Source organism: Crinia signifera, chromosome 5 (genome assembly GCF_055691185.1).
Source record: "Crinia signifera chromosome 5, ASM5569118v1, whole genome shotgun sequence".
Classification (NCBI taxonomy): Eukaryota; Metazoa; Chordata; class Amphibia; order Anura; family Myobatrachidae; genus Crinia; species Crinia signifera.
In genome coordinates this window covers 16,286,702-16,307,488 of record NC_139221.1, presented here as the reverse complement: position 1 = coordinate 16,307,488, position 20,787 = coordinate 16,286,702, and the positions used below count along the sequence as shown (strand labels likewise).

The window sequence follows — 20,787 nt, the reverse complement described above, 5'->3', positions numbered from 1 at the left end:
GTTCTTATGCAAATGAGCTTGTTGTACCACCCTTCCCCAACAAGTGTCACTACTAGGCACGTGCTTCATGCACCTGTGGGAAATCCACCCCCAATGTTTTTCACCCAAAGAAGGGGATATTTATTTTATTTTCTGACCCTTTAAGCTAAGTCCTTCACCAGGTTCAAAAATTAAACTACTGTAGTTGAACAGCATGCTTTGGTACATCTTGCACAGATGATATGAATGTCACATTATTGATACAAAATTTTGCTAAATATTGTATAACCCATGCATCCATGAAGGATCCTCCATCAATAATATGCCATGTTTTAGACATTATACAATCTACATAGAGATGATATTGTCTTTTAAATTGGATCCTGTGAAATTTAACTTAAGTTGGTATATATTAAAATTGGCCGTGGGTTAAATTTAACTTAAGGTGGTATTTAATAAAAAGTTGTGGCCGTGGAAATTATTCATTAATATATTAAACACCATTCACCCCAACATTGCAAATAAAAGACTTGCAGACAGAAGAGAAGGTGAGGGTTATACCAGAGATGTAATTTTAGTAGTCATCTGATGGTGTCTGTGGGTCAAGGGCTGACAGTATTACACCAAGTTCAAAGAGTAGTTTAAATCATAAACTATTTTGAATTTAAGTTTAGCTACATTAAATCTGATGACATTAAACAAACCTTTAGTGACATAAATTTCTTTTGACACATGTTCGAGGAAATGGCAAGGAAATACCAATGTCAGTGTGATTTAATCATGGATCCACTAGCTCTTACAAGTGACAAAGGGCTGGAGGAATCATTATGCTTAAACTTGATTAAAAAATATAAAAAAAGATGCCACCCAAATGTGAAGGTCATCAAAAACAACAATGAGCCCAACAATACTAAAGAAAATTAGTTTTAAAGGGCCCCCACAATTATTTTCTATTATTACTCCTTGGTTATTAGAAAATAAAGAAGAGCAAACACTTTATACTGGGGCCCCATGTTGTATGCTATTTATAATATTGTGCCCTCTAGTTATAGTCATAGCAAACTGATTGATTGCAAATAATAAATGCTCAAATGTTTTTAAAACATTGTGTGGTGTCGAAAAAGTTATTTATAACATACATTTTTTTTTCATTTTTTAAAACTTTCTCACTTAAAAAAATGGAATTGGAATATTTAACAATTAATTGGAATATTTCTCTAATCCGGTAACCTCCCATGAGCAAATTAACTGCACTTTACAAGATGATTCCAGACCAAAATGACCAAATTATACAAATATCGAGATGCAACTGATACACTCTTCTCAAGAATTTTCATATTTCCAGAAATAAATATAAATGCAAATGGTAGTCTACAGTAACATCTTCTGAGATTTTCAAATTATTTTACAATTGATAAAAAAAATAAGTATCATAGCAAGATTGTTGTCAAAAAATTATCATGGAAATACTAATTTGGTAAATTGTGTTGGTTGTCAGTATATTGAAATGCAATCTTTGATAAATTTTTTAATTTTCTTTGACAGTTCACAAATTAAATTATTTGTAAAGCTATCTTCAATAATATAACAATTTACCAATTTTCTGAATAAAAAATCACACCTCAAAAAAAAAACAATAAAACAGCTATTTTATTAAGAGTCAGCAAATGTTTCAAGTCCTCTATAGTGAACGACAAAAATGAATACAGAAAAAAGTCCTGCGCAGTAAATAAATAGATTTTTTTCCAATCAATAATGCAATATGACCAGACTGATTTTAGGAATAGGTCCTCTCCCGTCTATTGCAGCTGTTTTAGTGGGAATGGCTCAGATCCCCCGAAGAAACCAAGGAAGAAGAAATGTAAAAAAAAGAACTGCGCAATAACTGGGAGATAGTTAATCAGTTAATAAGGTATTTATTTATATTGCCTCTAATAATTGACATATTCTAATACCTTAAAAACACATCAAACACATACATGAGTAATAAAAGAAAAGAATAAACAACAATTGCAAAGGGGGTAAGCACAACCGGTTGTGACTATATATAGCACATAGATAATATATTAATTAAAACAAATTATATTGGTTAGGTATGCATTTTCCCTAAGACTGATGGTAGTCAGTGAGTTAGAATGGCTTTGCTTAGCTGATGCGACTTGATAGTAAGCAGTCTATTGGTGGTTTTAGTAATGAAGCTTAGTTAGAACCATTGACATTTGTAGATAATTGATTGATGTGGAATATAATAAGAACTGTCCAAGTTTATGTGTCTGGCCAGACACTTTATAACAGAGGTACCTTACAGAAGCCACCCGTCACTTCTCGGGCCTCTGAGTTGTTGGTGCTAAATCACCTTTGTGGTACAACTTTATCCGGAGTAGCCTTGAGATGTTGTGGCGTAATTGTAATGGGTATGGTATCCCTATGGTGCAGTGAAGAGATAGAGCTTCCGACGCGTTTCCCCGCCTTCCATCATGGTATCAGTGGTTTTATCAAGGAAAAAAGGTAGTGGCCAAAACTATCTCTATCTCTATCTCTTGACTGCACCAGAGGGATACCATACCCATTACAATTACGCCACAACATCTCAAGGCTACTCCGGATAAAGTTGTACCACAAAGGTGATTCAGCACCAACGACTGGGAGGCCCGGGAAGTGACGGGTGGCTTCTGTAAGGTACCTCTGTTATAAAGTGTCTAGCCAGACATATAAACTTGGACAGTTCTTAATATTTTCCACATCAATCAATTATCTACAAATGTCAATGGTTCTAACTCTAACTTTACTAAAACCGCCAATAGACTGCATACTAACAAGTCGCATCAGCTAAGCAATCCATTCTAACTCACTGACTACCATCAGTCTTCGGGAAAATGCATCCCTAACCAATATAATTTGTTTTAATTAATATATTATCTATGTGCTATATATAGTCACAACCGGTTGTGCTTACCCCCTTTGTAATTGTTGTTTTTCTTTTCTTTTATTATTCATGTATGTGTTTGATGTGTTTTTATGATATTAGAATATGTGAATTATTAAAGGGAATATAAATAAATGCCTTATTAACTGATAAACTATCTCCCAGTTATGGCGCAGTTCTCTTTTATACATTTCTTATTCCTCTATAGTGAACATTTTAAAAATGCCCAATATTTGTTGATTTTAGTTTTAACATGCATTCCTGACTTAGAATTATTCTTCCTGGGGTGGCCACCTCTTCAGGACATTCCCAGAAATGTATTTTTGTTCTCTATCTTTAAATCACTACAAATGGTGACTGTGACCGACGGGACAAATAAAAAGATACAATATAATTTCAAAGTCACTATCTCTTCTCACCCCATTTTCAAAGCCAAGAAAATGTAAAACTGTTAGACCAAAATACTTGCTAGAATTTATGGTTCAATTGTGCATTTTTATTAAACTAGTGCAAGAAAATGTAGAAATGTTTGTTTCGTTCTCTATCTTTCATTACAGAAAGTATAGATAGAATCAAATTGATTGATGTGAGCACCGCCCTAGCTTTCATTTGTACTAGTTTACAAGTGTTTTACTGAATGCTGTAAATAAAAAAATAAAAAAACAGAATAAAACAAATAAAAAAAACACTTGCATAATTCTGAATGTATGAACCAAATGGTATAGGTGACAGTTAAACAATGTAATAATTCTGAATACTTTACTTGCTTAGGAACCCTTTTTCCCCACATCAAAATTAAATTTCCGAAAGAGAAACACACTACAAACAATAAACAGTCTCCGCCAGTTTAAAAACTGATAAAAAAAGTAAACATTTGTTTTCATTTACATAATGGTGTTTTTTTTTTATTTACATACATGCATGTGTAGGGAGCATTTATATTTAAGAACCCCTTCTAAATCAGAGCTTTGTGTTGGCAAATATCTGGGCACCCAACACTGTAGCTTGCACAAGATGGGCACTGGCAGATTAAAATTAAATCTGGTATATCAGGGATTAACCATAAAATGTTATTAGCTTTTTGTGGAATGGTACAGGAGGCCACTACACCACCCCAGTTGGCACATTTATAGCAAGGCCCCATACAGGATTTCAGCCCTACAACTGAAAGTCCAATAAGTGTTTCAATCTCAGGTTCTAACCCCACCCTTTAAGTTCAGAAGAGTAAAGAGCAAGTAAGTACACTAGGCCTGAAGGATATCAAGTTACCCACCACAAATTTTGCTGTAGAGACTGGTGGTCATGTGATAAAGTAAGTCAATGATTTAAGTCTTCTTGAGATCTGTTAGAGCTCATAGCGAACAACATTAATGCAGCCCCACATTCTACAGCTTACAAACAACAAAATATGTCCAATTTGGGTATACACACCTGTGAATAACCATCTTAAGATATGCAACCAAAATAAATGAAGTCACTTCAGATGATTTACAGTTTCCTGAGTACAATGAATATGCTGATAAATATTAGCATCTTGATGATTCTTGATTCTCGGAAACAAAATTTGAAACTAAAAAAGTAATTACATTTGTAAAGTTTGTTGCGAGTGTGTTCCATGAGCTATTAATATTCAAGAGTAGAAAAAGAAAAAGAAAAGATTTTGTGGTTGATGATTAGAGAAATTGCCAAAAGAATTTTGGTTGAACTGAGGTCCGAGAAATAACTGTTCTATGCTTTTATTAGGGTTATAAATTCTTACATTGTAATCATTTCTGTCAAGTTGATAACCATACTTTGTAAGTAATATGAGCATTCTGGACGTTAATGCATTAATGTTGAATAACTCAAACTTTTAAACACACAGATGTGACCCAAAAGTAATAAAGACAAAAATAATAAGGGCAGCTCCAGCATCCTCTCGTAATCATGACTAATGAAGACCTTCAGTAAATGAGAATAAGATGAGAATTATTCTGTAAAACATTTGAAGTTAATAAAATGAGGCATAAATGATACCGGGAAGAACCGATGGGACGTTGCCACTCTATGGCAAACCACAGGATGTGACCCAAAGCTAAGCACATAATTAAATGCATTTGCACCAACAAAAACACTCTGTTGTTTATTTACTAAAATGGGCGTTCAATTGAAGATGGAACGTTGCTATGGGCAACCAATTCAATTCTATCTATTAACTTGAAGAAATTGCTAAATAAATAAAAAGTAGAATTGCATTGGTTGCAGCAACATCCCATCTTTAATTGGACTCCCATCTTGGTAAATAAACCCCTTTGTGCGCGTGTGCTGTTCACTTTCATAAAATGGTCTTCTAGCCTTGTGTGGATAGGAATTTTCTTGGCGATCTCCAATTCATTCAACCTATTGGAATAGATTAGTATTATCTACATACAGAATTTAGAAGTCATATATTTTATATTTTTCATATTTTTTTGTTGATTAGCTTTCTTTATCCCTCTACCCTTTAAATTTTTATTTTATTTGAGGGTATTTTTCCTGAGTTTGTACACAAGAGAATATACCTGCTATCAATGAACTTTCATGACAGTTATTTCTATGTTTATGCTTCTGAATTTTTTATTGTAATTTTATCTGATAAAACACATGGACTACAGGGTGCTGGAGAAAATGAGGCATGGACTAAATAGTGCTTGAGATAATGATAAATGGACTGCAGAGTGCTGGAGTGAATGACACATGGGGTAAAATTTAATAGTATGAGAGATTCTGAAAGTGAGATATTTGGTAAGAATTCTCAAGTTTTTTTTTTAATGCGGCAATCATTTCACTGCAAACTCAAACTGGTTTTCCAGTGTAAATGATTGACACTTTAAAAAAACTGGAGCTTTCTTTCCAAATCTCTCACTTTCTGAATCTCTCATCCTATTAAGTTTCCTCCATGGACTACAGAGTGCTGGAGAGAATGACACATGGACTACAGAGAGCTGAAGAGAATGACACATGGACTACAGAGAGCTGAAGAGAATGACACATGGACTGCAGAGTGCTGGAGTGAATGACACATGGATTGCAGGGAGGTGGCAGTGAGTGACATATGGACTACAAAGAGCTGGAGAGAAAGTCACATGGACTACAGAGAGCTGGAGAGAAAGTCACATGGACTACAGAGAGCTGGAGAGAAAGTCACGTGGACTACAGAGAGTTTGAGAGAATAACACATGGAGTACAGAGAGCTGGAGAGAATGACACCTGGACTACAGAGAGCTGGAGAGAATGACACATGGACTACAGAGAGTTTGAGAGAATGACACATGGACTTCAGAGTGCTGTAGAGAAAGTCACATGGAGTACAGAGAGCCAGAGAGAATGACACCTGGACTACAGAGAGCTGGAGAGAATGACACATGGACTACAGAGAGCTGAAGAGAATGACAACTGGACTACAGAGTGCTGGAGAGAATGACACATGGAGTATAGAGAGCTGAAGAGAATGTCACATGGACTACAGAGAGCTGGAAAAAATGAAAATGGACTACAGAGAGCTGGAGTGAATGACACATGGACTACAGAGAGCTGAAGAGAATGACACATGGACTACATAGTGCTGGAGTGAATGACACATGGATTGCAGGGAGGTGGCAGTGAGTGACATATGGACTACAGAGAGCTGGAGAGAATGTCACATTTACTACAGAGAGCTGGAGAGAAAGTCACATGGACTACAGAGTGCTGGAGAGAATGACACATGGACTGCAGAGAGCTGGAGAGAAAGTCACATGGACTACAGAGAGCTGGAGAGAATGTCACATGGACTACAGAGAGCTGGAGAGAATATCACATTTACTACAGAGAGCTGGAGAGAATGTCACATTTACTACAGAGAGCCGGAGAGAATGTCACATTTACTACAGAGAGCCAGAGTGAATGTCACATGGACTACAGAGAGCCGGAGAGAAAGACACCTGGACTAGAGAGATGGAGAGAATGCCACATTTACTACAGAGAGTCAGAGAGAATGACACATGGACTACAGAGTGCTGAAGAGAATAACTCATGGACTACAGAGAACTGAAGAGAAAGACACGTGGACTACAGAGAGCTGAAGAGAAAGACACATGGACTACAGAGAGCTGGAGAGAAAGACACCTGGACTGCAGAGAGATGGAGAGAATGTCACATGGATTACAGAGAACTGGAGAGAATTACATGCTTTTATCACATTGATGCACTCTGTCAACCCTGCAGCTTTCAGTCTGTCAGACTGACTTACCCCTCACCCTGCAGCCTGTGCTGTATCACACTGATGCGCACCTCAACCTGTGGCCTCCGTCTATCACAATGATGTGCTCCCTCCCACTTGAAACCCATGAAGCTCCACCCCTGGCCAGATACCATATAGCTCTGCCCCCATCAAGTGTTTTGTAGCTCCACCCACCGCCGAGTGGGGTTGCCAGGCAGCTGAGGTCGAAGGATTAATTGCTTAGCAGCAAGACAACTGAGTGGGTCAAGTGGCCTGCTTTGAAGCCCCTCAGATAGACAGGGCCTGGGATGGCTGTCCTGTTTGACTTGCTCTGTCGCCAGGCCTAACTGCAGTGAATGACAAAAGGTAATACAGTGCATTGGAGTGAATGTCAATTAGACTACAGTGTGTTATAGTGATTCATGGACTACAGCAGGCATGTCCAAACTAAGTCCCATCATGCCTTGCCACAGTTTAGGGAATGCTTAAAATTATGCAAGGCATGCTGGGATGTGTAGTTTCACAACAGCTAGGTACACATAGGAAACAGCAGGCGGTTTTCAGTATTTGTGCATGTATTTAATGGTGAAAAATATGTGTGGTTTGAGAACACCTGTGCGCATGAAGCTGCCCTAGGGGACCACTTGAGCAATGTGTATTACCAAAAAAACACACAGAAAAATACCGCACTAAAGACTTGCCAATGCGGTCCCTGGCGCTGTTTAAAGTCTTCTTATTCCTCTATGGATGTTTTAAACCCAAAACATAAGGAAAAAAGACATAAAATAGTGTGATATTGTTAACAGTAAAAATAATAATATGGTGGAATGCCTCTGAAGTATTATTATTGGTCCCGTACCGTTAATTATAGTCTACTTGACGGGTAGATTCCCAGCGTGTCTTGTGGAGCGGTTACATCACCATTATGAACCTTCATGAGTATTCCACCTAATAGGAAATGGGAGTCCAATAGAAGAGGGGGTGTTTCCCATAGAAACCAATCAGATTCTACTTATTTGCAGTATTTAACACCTTCTAGAAGATAATAGATAGAATCTGATATTGGTTACTATGGGCAACATCCCATCACCAATAGAAATCCCATCTTAGTAAATTTAACCAATTGTATTTTGGCTCCACTACATCACATAACCGGTTCCTTTTTAACAGTACCACTGAAATATTGCAGCCATACATACTGTAGGTTGGGTATTGTAACTGCTAAGCTAAACCTATTTTAAAGTAGACTGGAATTTTTTAATCTATCTTTTTTTTTTTTTAAACACTGATGAAAAAACTTTTAACAAAGTCCTTGAAAACTTTTCATCTTCCATAAACCATGAGAAATGGTAATGATTTTCTGGCAGCGGCTTCTGAATGTTATGAGAAGTTTTCGTTAAAATGAACTTACCTGCAGAGATTCTTCTTTGATTGATCGAAGGATTTATAAAGATTGTAAAGTTTGCACAGCGGTGTGATTGGATGAATATTACTGATGGGTAAACAGAGATTGCTAAAAGTACAGAATAGAATTTACAGGGTCATTTCACATCCAAACTTCTATGGCAATTGATTTTTCTTTACCGTGATAGCTGTGCAAAAAGGTTTGTTGGTCAGGTTAAGATTTTTAGATCTTTTTGAAAGAGTAGTCTGGGCTCAAGGGAAGCAGTACTAGTATCTGCAAATTCAAATACAGAATTAAATACAGATTAGAAACACATTGTGCCCACCAGCAGCTAAGGAACTATATAGATGTGTCCTCTGTCACCTACTGTAACGTGATGTGTGTGCATTGCATGTAGAGTAAGATTAGCTGTGCTAACCTGTGCATAGTCACGCCTATATGCAGTATCTGTATACATGAACTCATGGGCAGGCATATTTGTCGTGAATGTCTTACCATGACGAGTATGCATTGCATGTGAGATTAAAGAGGACCCAAAGGAAGTTGGATGGATGCATGTTGAATGCCTCTGATGTACATAAACTGTCATGTTTGGACTGGCCCACAGGGGTACAGGCACCGACATACCAATAACCCCTAATGCACCCGCAGTGGCATGGAGGCATGAAAGCGCTCACACTGGGGACATCTTACATTTCAAAATGTGGGGATGGCTAGACTGTGGGCTCCATGAAGCACTGCCATATATAAAATTTCTGCTGGACTCAATGGGGTAGCAGGACCACCTTCTTCATTCTCCCCTCATAGACAGATGGCACAGTAGTACCTGCAGAAGTAGCGTCAGCAGCAGCGGTGAAGGCCGGGCTGGACAGTGCACAGTACAGGGAACATTGTTAAAGAAGCATTTTTAGGGGCATTGTGTTACTTTTTGGGAGCATTATGTGTCATTGGCACTACTGCAGGCATTGTGTAAGATTCACTAATGGGGCATTGTGTAATGGACACTACTGGGGGCATTGTGTGTAAGTGGAACTTTTGGGAGCATTATGTGTAATTGACACTACTGCAGGCATGGTGTAAGAGGCACTACTGGGGGCGTTGTGTAATGGACACTACTGGGGGCATTGTGTGTAAGTAGAACTTTTGGGGGCATAATGTGAAATTGGCACTAGGGGCATTGTGTAAGTGGCACTACTGTGGGAATTGTGAAAGGGACACTGTTGTGGGCATTGTGTATAAGTGGCACTTTTGGGGGCATTATGTGTAATTGGCACTACTGCAGGCATGGTGTAAGAGGCACTACTGGGGGCGTTGTGTAATGGACACTACTGGGGGCATTGTGTGTAAGTAGAACTTTTGGGGGCATAATGTGTAATTGGCACTAGGGGCGTTGTGTAAGTGGCACTACTGTGGGAATTGTGAAAGGGACACTGTTGTGGGCATTGTGTATAAGTGGCACTTTTGGGGGCATTATGTGTAATTGGCACTACTGTAGACATTGTGTAAGAGGCACTTCTGGGTCATTATGTAAGGGACACTACTGGTGGCATTCTGTAAGCTACACTACTGAGGGGCCTTGTTTAAGGGACACTACTGGGGGCATTGTTTAAGGGACACTACTCTTTTTTTGGGACACATGCATGCAGTGGTGTATAGACATTCTTTGTTTTTAAAATTTCTATGGGGGTGAGGGCACATTTTTAGCTGTTCACACTGGGATCCAAATTGACCAGAAATGTCTCTGTTTGTTTTAACAAATGCTAAATGGATGGGGGGGGGGTAATCTTTTTTAGCAGGGGAGCTTAATTTTGTGTTATGCCACTGGGTACAGGGGAACCCCCCCATGTGGACCCCACTCCCACTGCCTGAGAGCCCGCCCCCTCATCTAGGATCTGGTTTCAGACTGTGCACTTAAAGTCTACATATAATATTTGTTACATTATTCAGCACAGGATTATGATGTATTTTGTACTGTGGATTGCTATTATTAATCTGGTATATCCTCATGCATTCACCAGCAGTATGTTATATATATATATATATATATATATATATATATATATATATATATATATATATATATATATATATATATGATTATATCTCTATATCCCCAGCGGGCCCTGCATGCCCCAGTCAGACACTGTGTAAAGTATACTAATGATTTATCTATTCCACTAATTCAAAGAATAAAGGTAAAAAATGAGTTATCTCAAGGTGTCAAGCAGAAAAATCATGTTAGATGCTGCCAAAATCAGCCAGCACCGCCCATGGTCGCCGAACTTGGACTTTCAATCAACCTGCCCGAATTATCCCAGTTATCACACTGCATATGAGAGTTTAATTTGGACCAAATTCCCAAAATCAGGTACAGCTAGAGCTGGGGTAGCCAACCCTAGTCCTCGAGAGCTACCAACCAGGGCCGGATTATAATGGAGGCACAAGGGGTCAGTGCCCCTGGGCCCCCCTCTAGCTAGGGGCCCCCTGTGGTTGTCATGTATTTAAAAAAAAAAAAAATTTAAGTTTTTATTTGTTTTTTTTTAGCTAAAGGTTTTGTGCATGGGTGGGGTAGTGCTGCAGCTTCACCTATCTGCCAATGTGACAATGATTTATGGTTCTGAGCATCGGGAGCCAAGGCACACTGATTGCACAAGTGTGCAGTGCATTTCTGGGAGTTGACTAAGTCCCATGACACTTTGCACCAGAGGACAGAGGCTGAGAAGTTTGTGCTGAGCTCTGATTGGTGGAGCTTATTACATGCTTCTCAGGTCCATGGAGAACAGCAGCAGCAGCTTAGTCATGTGAGGGTTTTTAATCAGAGGCAGCACTAGGACTGTGAGGTCTCCTCCAGAGTAAGGGGCAGAGGGACAAACACAGGCTTTTCATGTGGTGTGTGTGTGTGTGTGTGTGTGTGTGTGTGTGTGTGTGTGTGTGTGTGTATATATATATATATATATATATATATATATATATATATATATATATATCCCCTGCAGTTAACCATTGACCAAGTTTATTCTGCCTTTACTCTGTGTTTTGACAGTATAATATTCTCCCATGCAGTGTGCGGCCAGTAATGACAAGTGCAAGGGGGCCCCCCGGTCTAAAGTACCCCGGGCCCCCCGAAGGCTTAATCTGGCACTGCTACCAACAGTGCATGTTTTGCAGTTCTCCTCACAGAATCACAAGTGAGCTAATTAGCTCCATCTGTGTATCTTTTAAAATGTGTCAGTGATTAATGAGTGCAGCTGTGCAGCAGCTAGGTTGTCTGGAAAATGTGCACTGTTGGTAGCTCTCGAGGGCTAGGGTTGGCTACCACTGAGCTAGAGTATGTGGAGAGAGGCAACTCTAAAATGTTATTTTAGTAATTTTGGATAACCATTGCAATAACATTACTGCTAAAATGTGTATTTCCTATATCTCAAGGAAATTGTCTTCATTTATTCCTGTAACCTTATTGTAAACTGTGTTCATTTTCTTTTAAAAGCTTTATGTGGTGGAGATGTCAGAGGTCCAAGCGGTACAATCCTGTCTCCTGGTTACCCTGAATTTTACCCAAATTCTTTAAATTGTACATGGACAATCGAAGTGACCCATGGAAGAGGTAATGGCTATACATATTTTACGTGTGTTTAAATTGTTATCAAATGATCTTAACAAGTACATTTAAAAAAAGTATTTTATTGATATGCATTGTAAATAAATGGATGCTTGTGTAAATATAGATGCATATGCTGTCAGTAAGTTCACAGCAAAGATACAGTGTGCATGTAGGATGTGGTGATGTCACTTCCTGCAACTGGGTATATAAGCTGACCCGGTGAGGCATTACAGATGTATGCCAGGTTGCTTGTCTGATGCTGTTTATTACAAGGTTGTTTAAAGTTCTGATGGTGGTCTGTGTTAGACCGAAACGTCACGTTTTCATCAATGGTATGTCAGTTCTGATGCAATAAATTTATTTTGGAAACTTTGACCTGGTGAGTACCCATTTCACCCCTGACGAAAGCTGGCATGCTGCCAGCTGGAACAGCTGTTGGGACTGCCGACAGGCTCGTGACTATGATGACTACCTGAATTATATCACTTCAACCCTTGTAGACATGAGTGCTGGTTTTTCTTTCCATACCAAGGGAGATAAGTGCTGTTTAACATTAACTATGTGGACCCTGCACCGCACCATTCCTTTACCAAAGCAAAGAGTGCCACCTTGCTATATATATATATATATATATATATATATATATATAGAGAGAGAGAGAGAGACAAGGGTAGGATATGGTTAATCCAATAAGGGCACTCACCAAAGTCTCAACATGAAAGATTTATTCTTGGTACATTACCAGTCACATATTTTCTGACTGGTAATGTACCAAGAATAAATCTTTCATGATGAGACTTTGGTGAGTGCCCTTATTGGATTAACCATATCCTACCCTGCTCTATAATTGGGACATATTGTGTCGCCTTAAAGGAGCACCCCTTATATTTCACAATGTTGGCCGGGAGTGCGGAATTACAAAAATAGATACTTGTTTCCTAGCACGGCGCCCATCGCATCGCATACCATAAGCCTTACAATGGTATGCGATGCGATGTTACGTGATGGCACTCGATGTTATACAATTTAAAATCGTATAGCATTGCATTGTATGCCATATACAATGGTATACGATTTTAAATTGTATAAGCACCCTAATGGGTGTTTTCAATGTTAAATGCCCCCCCCTATAAGATTATTAATTGTATAAGCACTGTAATGGGTGCTTACAATGTTAAAAACACCCCCACGGCACCCCCAGTATCAACGCCAACCAGAAAGCGTGGCGAGCGCAGCGAGCCCGCGAGGGGCGGCGGTACGCGTCCTCCAATCCTTTCAAATTTAGGACGTGGCTTAGGATGTGGAATGTGAAAACCAGAAACTGTGTGGTGTAATGAGAATTGGTATTATTATGTGGCCACGCCACATCCCTACGAAGCCATATCCTAAAATTTGGACGCACTGTCCCTGCCACTTACACATTGCGCCAGCTAGAGCTCCTTAGGCACACTGCACAATAAAGAGCCTGTCACACTCAGCCGCGGCGGTGCGCGGCGGGCTTACTACTCACCCGTTCGCGCCCGCCGTCGGCTAGCGTGTAGTGGTCTCCAGTTCAGCGGCAGCAGGCAGCGGCAGTCTGGTGGGCAGCAGGCAGCGTGGGACGCCGGCAAGTGTAGCGGTATGTGCTGTAAGGGCACCGGGAGGCCGGCGCCGCCATCTTGGTTAAGGGCAAATAGCAGATTGGTCCTTGTCTGAGGTTTCCGCCCATACTGACCTGACAGCCAATGGCAGCCACCCTCTAGGGATATAGGGGATCTGCCTAGGCCTGTTCAGTGTCAGTACAAAGAGTCTCCAGAGGCGTTCACAGCTCCCAGCTGACTCCGGCTCTCTGACTCACCTCTCCTGACTTGGTGCCTTGCTTCAGTGCTCTGTGTTGGACTCGATTCAGCTTAACCCCATCGCTGCCAGTTCTCTCCACAGTCTGGTCTCTGCCTGCATCCCTGAGCTCCCTGGCCTAAGCCATTCAAGCCGTCTGCTTCCAAGCAACTTCCCATTCTTTTGTCATCATCCAGCTTCTTTCAGTCTTCAAGGATCCCTCATTACCATCAAGTACATTCTCTTTCCGGATTTCTTCATTTCTCAAGACCCCAGCCTGCTGTCCGCAGTATGTGAACTGTTATTGTTTCTATGAACTTTTTCTTCTTTCAAAGTGCCGTGCTGGCTCAAGTCTTATTACCACTAACTGCCACTTTAAGAAAGTATTCAAGTGTGTATTATTTCATTTATGAATTCTATTATTAAACCTGCACGATTTAACCCTTCCTCCTCTGGTCCGTCTCCGGTTGCTACACACCACACGACTTCATCCAGCCCTTCAGTTGTGACAGTTTGTACTGACCCGATGGAGTCGGGTGAAGAACAGGCTTCCATGGCGGACGCACTTCACAGCATCATGGCTCGTCTGGAGCAAGTGGAGGCTACCCAACGTCAAGTGGCTCAATTCCTTCAGGTCTTGGCTCCGCCCCAGACGGCTCCCTCAGTTTCTGTGGCTTCAGCTCCAGAGGTTCCAGTCCCTGTTTCTACACCTGGACCAATAGTTCCTCATCACACGCAATTACCAACCCCCAGCAAATATGATGGTTCTCCGAAAGGATGCCGTGGGTTTCTGAACCAATGCGATGTGCATTTCACCTTACAGTCTTCTCACTTTCCTACTTCCAAGGCAAAGGTGGCTTATATTGTGTCTCTCCTGGCAGGGTCGGCTTTGGACTGGGTGTCCCCTCTCTGGGAACGTGCTGATCCCCTGCTCAATGACTATGAAGCTTTTATTACCTCTTTCCGTCGCATCTTCGACGAACCTGGCAGAGTGTCGTCTGCCGCTACTGAGATCCTGAGGATTCGCCAGGGTAGTCGTTCAGTGGGACAATATGCTGTGCAGTTCCAGACTCTGGCTTCGGAATTAAAGTGGAACGAAGAGGCTCTCATCTCCGCCTTCTGGAATGGGCTGGCAGGTCGTATCAAGGACGAATTAACTACCCATGACTCTCCTGCTACTTTGGCTGAACTCATCTCCTTGTGCAACAAAGTAGATCTACGGATGCAGGAGCGTCAACTAGAGAGAAATCGCTCCGATCGTCTCCGCCCTCGTCTCACCACCAACGCTGTTCCTGTTCCTAGATCTGGGCCTTCCACAACCACACCACCAGACGAACCCATGCAGATCAACCGCTCTCGGCTTTCCGTGGAGGAAAAGTCCCGTAGACGTCGTGAGAATCTATGCATGTACTGCGGTTCTTCCGCTCATCTGTTGGCTTCCTGTCCACTGCGTCCGGGAAACGACCGCTCCTAACCTCCCCGAGGGAGGTCAGGTTAGGAGTCCTGCTTTCATCTCCCTCTTCAACTGTGCCCACCATTCCTGTTACCCTTGTGTGCCCTCAGGGAAAAATCAAGATCCAGGCTCTACTAGATTCCGGAGCAGCCGGGAACTTCCTTTCTTCTTCTTTCGTCCAGCAACATTCCTTGACGGTGCAACCTTTGGCCCATCCGTTGGCCCTCACTGCAGTAGATGGGAGTCGCATCAGCAGTGGGCAAATCACCCTTCAAACCGATCCAGTGACAGTTCTCATCGGTGCCTTACATCAAGAGACTCTTGAATTTTTTGTCCTTCCTCAATCCTCACACCAGGTAGTCCTGGGCCTACCATGGCTTACTAAGCACAACCCTCACATTGATTGGACCAGTATGGAGATCACAGCCTGGGGTACGAACTGCCTAACTACTTGCATGCCTCGTGTCATTCCACTCCATCAAACTAATCCTCAAGAAGTAGGAGGTCCCAGTCTTTTGTCTTCATCAGCTCCACCCTTGTCGTTACCCACACCATATCTTTCTTTTTCTGACGTCTTCAGCAAGGGAGGTGCCGATACCCTGCCGCCTCATCGTTCCTGGGACTGTCCGATAGAGTTGATACCTGGGAAGTTCCCACCGCGGGGCCGCATCTACCCCTTGTCTCTGCCAGAGACCAAAGTCATGTCTGACTACATTCGAGAAAACTTGGATAAGGGGTTCATTCGCCCGTCCACTTCACCAGCCGGAGCGGGGTTTTTCTTTGTGAAAAAAAAAGATGGAACCCTCCGGCCGTGTATCGATTACAGGGGCCTGAACGATATCACGATCAAGAACCGCTATCCTTTACCTCTTATCACCGAATTATTTGACAAAATCCGAGGGGCTTCCATCTTTACTAAACTGGATTTAAGAGGGGCGTATAACTTGATCCGTATCCGATCTGGAGATGAGTGGAAGACGGCTTTCAACACCCGAGATGGCCACTACGAATACCTGGTGATGCCATTTGGTCTTTGCAACGCTCCAGCCGTCTTCCAACAATTTGTAAATGACATATTTCGAGATTTACTATATCATTCCATCGTGGTGTATCTCGATGACATCCTCATCTTCTCGTCTAACCTCCATCTCCATCGGCAAACAGTAGCTGAGGTCTTGCGGCGCCTTCGCCAAAATAAATTATTCTGCAAGCTAGACAAGTGCGTCTTTGAGGTCACTTCCATTCCATTCCTTGGCCACATCCTCTCCAGCACTGGGATAGAGATGGATCCAGAAAAAGTAAGAGCCATCTTAGACTGGACAGCGCCCACAACGCTCAAAGGCATCCAGAGGTTCCTGGGCTTTTCAAATTACTATCGTCGTTTCATCCGGAACTTCTCCACCCTTGCTGCACCTCTTACAGCTCTAACCCGCAAGGGTTCTGATCCGAGTCAGTGGTCACCTGAGGCCTCCCAAGCCTTCCAACAACTAAAGGATGCTTTTGTCTCCGCCCCAATCCTTCTTCAGCCAAACCTCGACAAACCCTTTATTCTTGAGGTGGACGCATCCTCAGAGGGGGTGGGGGCAATCTTGTCGCAGAGAGGGGAGGACCAGGTGCTTCATCCCTGTGCCTTCTTCTCCAAGAAGTTTCTTCCAGCAGAAAAGAATTACCCCATTGGAGAGCAGGAGTTACTGGCAGTCAAATCTGCGTTGGAGGAGTGGCGGTACCTCCTGGAGGGGGCACGACATAAAATTACTGTGTACTCCGACCATAAGAATCTCTCATTCCTCAAGCACGCCCAATGTCTTACAGCTCGTCAAGCCCGCTGGGCCATGTTCTTCGAACGCTTCGATTTCCAAATCAGATTCAGACCCGGGACGATGAATGCCAAGGCCGATGCTCTTTCACGCTCTTTTGAAACTTCAGCTGATCTTGACACTCCTCCTCGACCCATCCTCGATCCTCTGGTCTTTGCTCAAGTAACAGTCCAGCCTTCACCTCCACCAGGCAAGACCTTCGTTCCCCTCAGTCTCCGAAAGAGAGTGCTGTCCTGGGCACACGCTTCCCGTTTCGCAGGGCATACCGGGGCACAGAAGACCTTAATGTTCCTGTTGCGTTCATACTGGTGGCCTACCATTCGTCGCGATGTAACCACCTTTGTCGCCTCCTGTGTAAAGTGCGCTCAGCATAAGTCCTCCAGAACGTCTCCTGTCGGTCCTCTTCTACCTCTAGCCATACCAACAGAACCATGGTCCCACCTGTCTATGGACTTTATCTGCGAACTTCCTCCCTCCAAAGGGCACACAGTAATTTGGGTGGTGGTTGACCGGTTTTCAAAGATGGTGCACTTCTTCCCATTGAAAGGCCTTCCATCTGCTCCAGTGTTGGCTCAGCTCTTCATTTCCACCATCTTCAAACTCCATGGGTTGCCCAAAGAAATAATATCTGACCGTGGCGTGCAGTTCGTCGCAAAGTTTTGGAGGGCCCTATGTTCCGCTGTACAAGTCAAGCTCAAGTTCTCCACTGCTTTCCACCCACAAACCAACGGGCAGACAGAACGTGTCAACCAGGACTTGGAAGCCTTCATTCGTTTATTCATCTCTTCCTCTCAAGACGACTGGGTAGACCTTCTGCCTTGGGCGGAGTTTGCGCACAACAATTCCTATCATTCATCCTCCGGCACCACTCCCTTTTTTACTGTCTTTGGCAAACATCCCCGATCTCCAGAGTTTTCAGATCTATCATTGCCCGATGTCCCTGCAGCTGCTTCTTCCCTACAACGGTTTGCAAAGATCTGGTCAGACGTCCATACCGCTCTCCTCAAAGCATCCGCTCGATATAAAAGGATGGCAGACAGGAAAAGAAGAGCGGCTCCTAAGTTGAAGGTTGGAGATCGAGTATGGCTGTCTACCCGCCATATACGCCTTCGGTTACCATCCATGAAGCTGGCTCCTCGGTTCATCGGGCCGTACCCAATCACTCAGGTAATTAATCCGGTGGCCTACAGACTACAGCTCCCTTCTTCCTTAAAGATATCAAACTCTTTTCACGTGTCTCTTTTGAAACCTTTACGACTGAACTTATATCAGAAAAAGGTGCCTAAACCGCCCAAGATTGGCTCAGAGAGAGAGACAGAGTTCGAGGTGAAGCGCATTATCGACTCACGTTGCCGCAATACCCATCTTCAGTATCTGGTAGAGTGGCTTGGATTCGGTCCTGAAGAGAATTCCTGGGTTGATGCTGCAGATCTCCATGCTCCCCGTCTGGTGAGACAATTCTTTCAAAGGAATCCACACAAGGTGCGTAGGTGCCCTGGGGTCACCCAGAAAGGGGGGGGTACTGTCACACTCAGCCGCGGCGGTGCGCGGCGGGCTTACTACTCACCCGTTCGCGCCCGCCGTCGGCTAGCGTGTAGTGGTCTCCAGTTCAGCGGCAGCAGGCAGCGGCAGTCTGGTGGGCAGCAGGCAGCGTGGGACGCCGGCAAGTGTAGCGGTATGTGCTGTAAGGGCACCGGGAGGCCGGCGCCGCCATCTTGGTTAAGGGCAAATAGCAGATTGGTCCTTGTCTGAGGTTTCCGCCCATACTGACCTGACAGCCAATGGCAGCCACCCTCTAGGGATATAGGGGATCTGCCTAGGCCTGTTCAGTGTCAGTACAAAGAGTCTCCAGAGGCGTTCACAGCTCCCAGCTGACTCCGGCTCTCTGACTCACCTCTCCTGACTTGGTGCCTTGCTTCAGTGCTCTGTGTTGGACTCGATTCAGCTTAACCCCATCGCTGCCAGTTCTCTCCACAGTCTGGTCTCTGCCTGCATCCCTGAGCTCCCTGGCCTAAGCCATTCAAGCCGTCTGCTTCCAAGCAACTTCCCATTCTTTTGTCATCATCCAGCTTCTTTCAGTCTTCAAGGATCCCTCATTACCATCAAGTACATTCTCTTTCCGGATTTCTTCATTTCTCAAGACCCCAGCCTGCTGTCCGCAGTATGTGAACTGTTATTGTTTCTATGAACTTTTTCTTCTTTCAAAGTGCCGTGCTGGCTCAAGTCTTATTACCACTAACTGCCACTTTAAGAAAGTATTCAAGTGTGTATTATTTCATTTATGAATTCTATTATTAAACCTGCACGATTTAACCCTTCCTCCTCTGGTCCGTCTCCGGTTGCTACACACCACACGACTTCATCCAGCCCTTCAGTTGTGACAGAGCCCCTTAGACACACTGTGCCTGGTAGAGCCCCTTAAACACACTGCGCCAGGAGTATGAACATGTAATACCAATGATACATTATTCCACACACCATAAGGTCCATTACATATTATGCCACACACCGTAATGCCCATTACATATTATGTCACATAAGTGCACATAGGTGCATGATCATTGACCGAAGTTACATTCTCCTTGGCAGGGGGTTACATGCTCCTTGCCACGGAGGGGGGGATAGCCAGCAGAAGGGAGTGCCTCTCTGACTTGGTGACACCCCAACACACTTACCAGGGGCATAACTAAAACTCTGTGGGGCCCATAGCAAACTCTTGAAAGGGCCCCCCATTGGCACTGAGGGTAAAAATAAAAAAAGTATTGTGTTCACATAATACACCCCTTATGTGCCTCCAATTCCCAATACACACCACACCATGCCCCCAAATTACATTATACACCCCACCGTGCCCCCAAATTACATTATTCACCCACCGTGCCCCCAAAATACATTATACACCCATGCCCCAAGTTTTATTATAGTTGTGCCCCAGCTCAGTATGCTGCTATTTCAAAGACAGTATGAATGTACCTCAGGCAGCCGACTGTGTGACTACAACCCAGGGAGCTGAACCCGGTGTCTAAAATTGAGAAGTGAGTGGAGCCACAGGCCTGCAACTTGAAGCTGAGTACTAGGTGGCTCCTTCCACGTTCCTCTAGTCTGGCCTGGCCGCTAGTAGTGTCAGCAGCCAGTGCAGCACCATTGCCAGCTGCTAGTAGTGACAGCTTGGAAAGGCCAGTGCAGCGGCGTCATAAACAAGTGCTGCTCTGCAGTTGTTTATGACCAGGAGGAGTGGGAAAATCAGAGCCAGGCAGCCATCCATCGACCCACCATATACCTATGATCGCAGGTGGGTAGCCTAGCGCTCACCTCTTATGTTACCCAGTGGTGTAAGCGGCAGATATATGCAAAGAAAGGAAAAGAAACGTGATGTTCCTTTAAGAGGTTTATTTGTATACAAGGTAATGTGTAATAAAATATGCAATATGTCACCGTATAACCACCCAGGAGCTGCTGTTTGGTGGTGATACTAGCAGGCTGGATGGCAAGGGAGGGCTGAGATATTGCTGTGGGGGTGGTAAGGGGTATAGCACCTGTGATTGCGTCTCACAGGGAACTGGGTGGGTGGG

General features: G+C 43.2%; 1 protein-coding gene across 6 annotated transcripts in view; it reads left to right on the top strand.

Annotated features, from left to right (window-relative positions):
- The window catches only part of CSMD3 (CUB and Sushi multiple domains 3), a 969,186-nt gene that overhangs the window by 539,064 nt on the left and 409,335 nt on the right, over nt 1-20,787 (top strand). For all 6 annotated transcript variants that reach the window (XM_083186712.1, XM_083186713.1, XM_083186711.1 and 3 more), the window contains one exon: nt 12,017-12,133. In XM_083186712.1, coding sequence (XP_083042838.1) covers nt 12,017-12,133 — 117 coding nt within the window. The remainder of the gene's footprint in view (nt 1-12,016; nt 12,134-20,787) is intronic.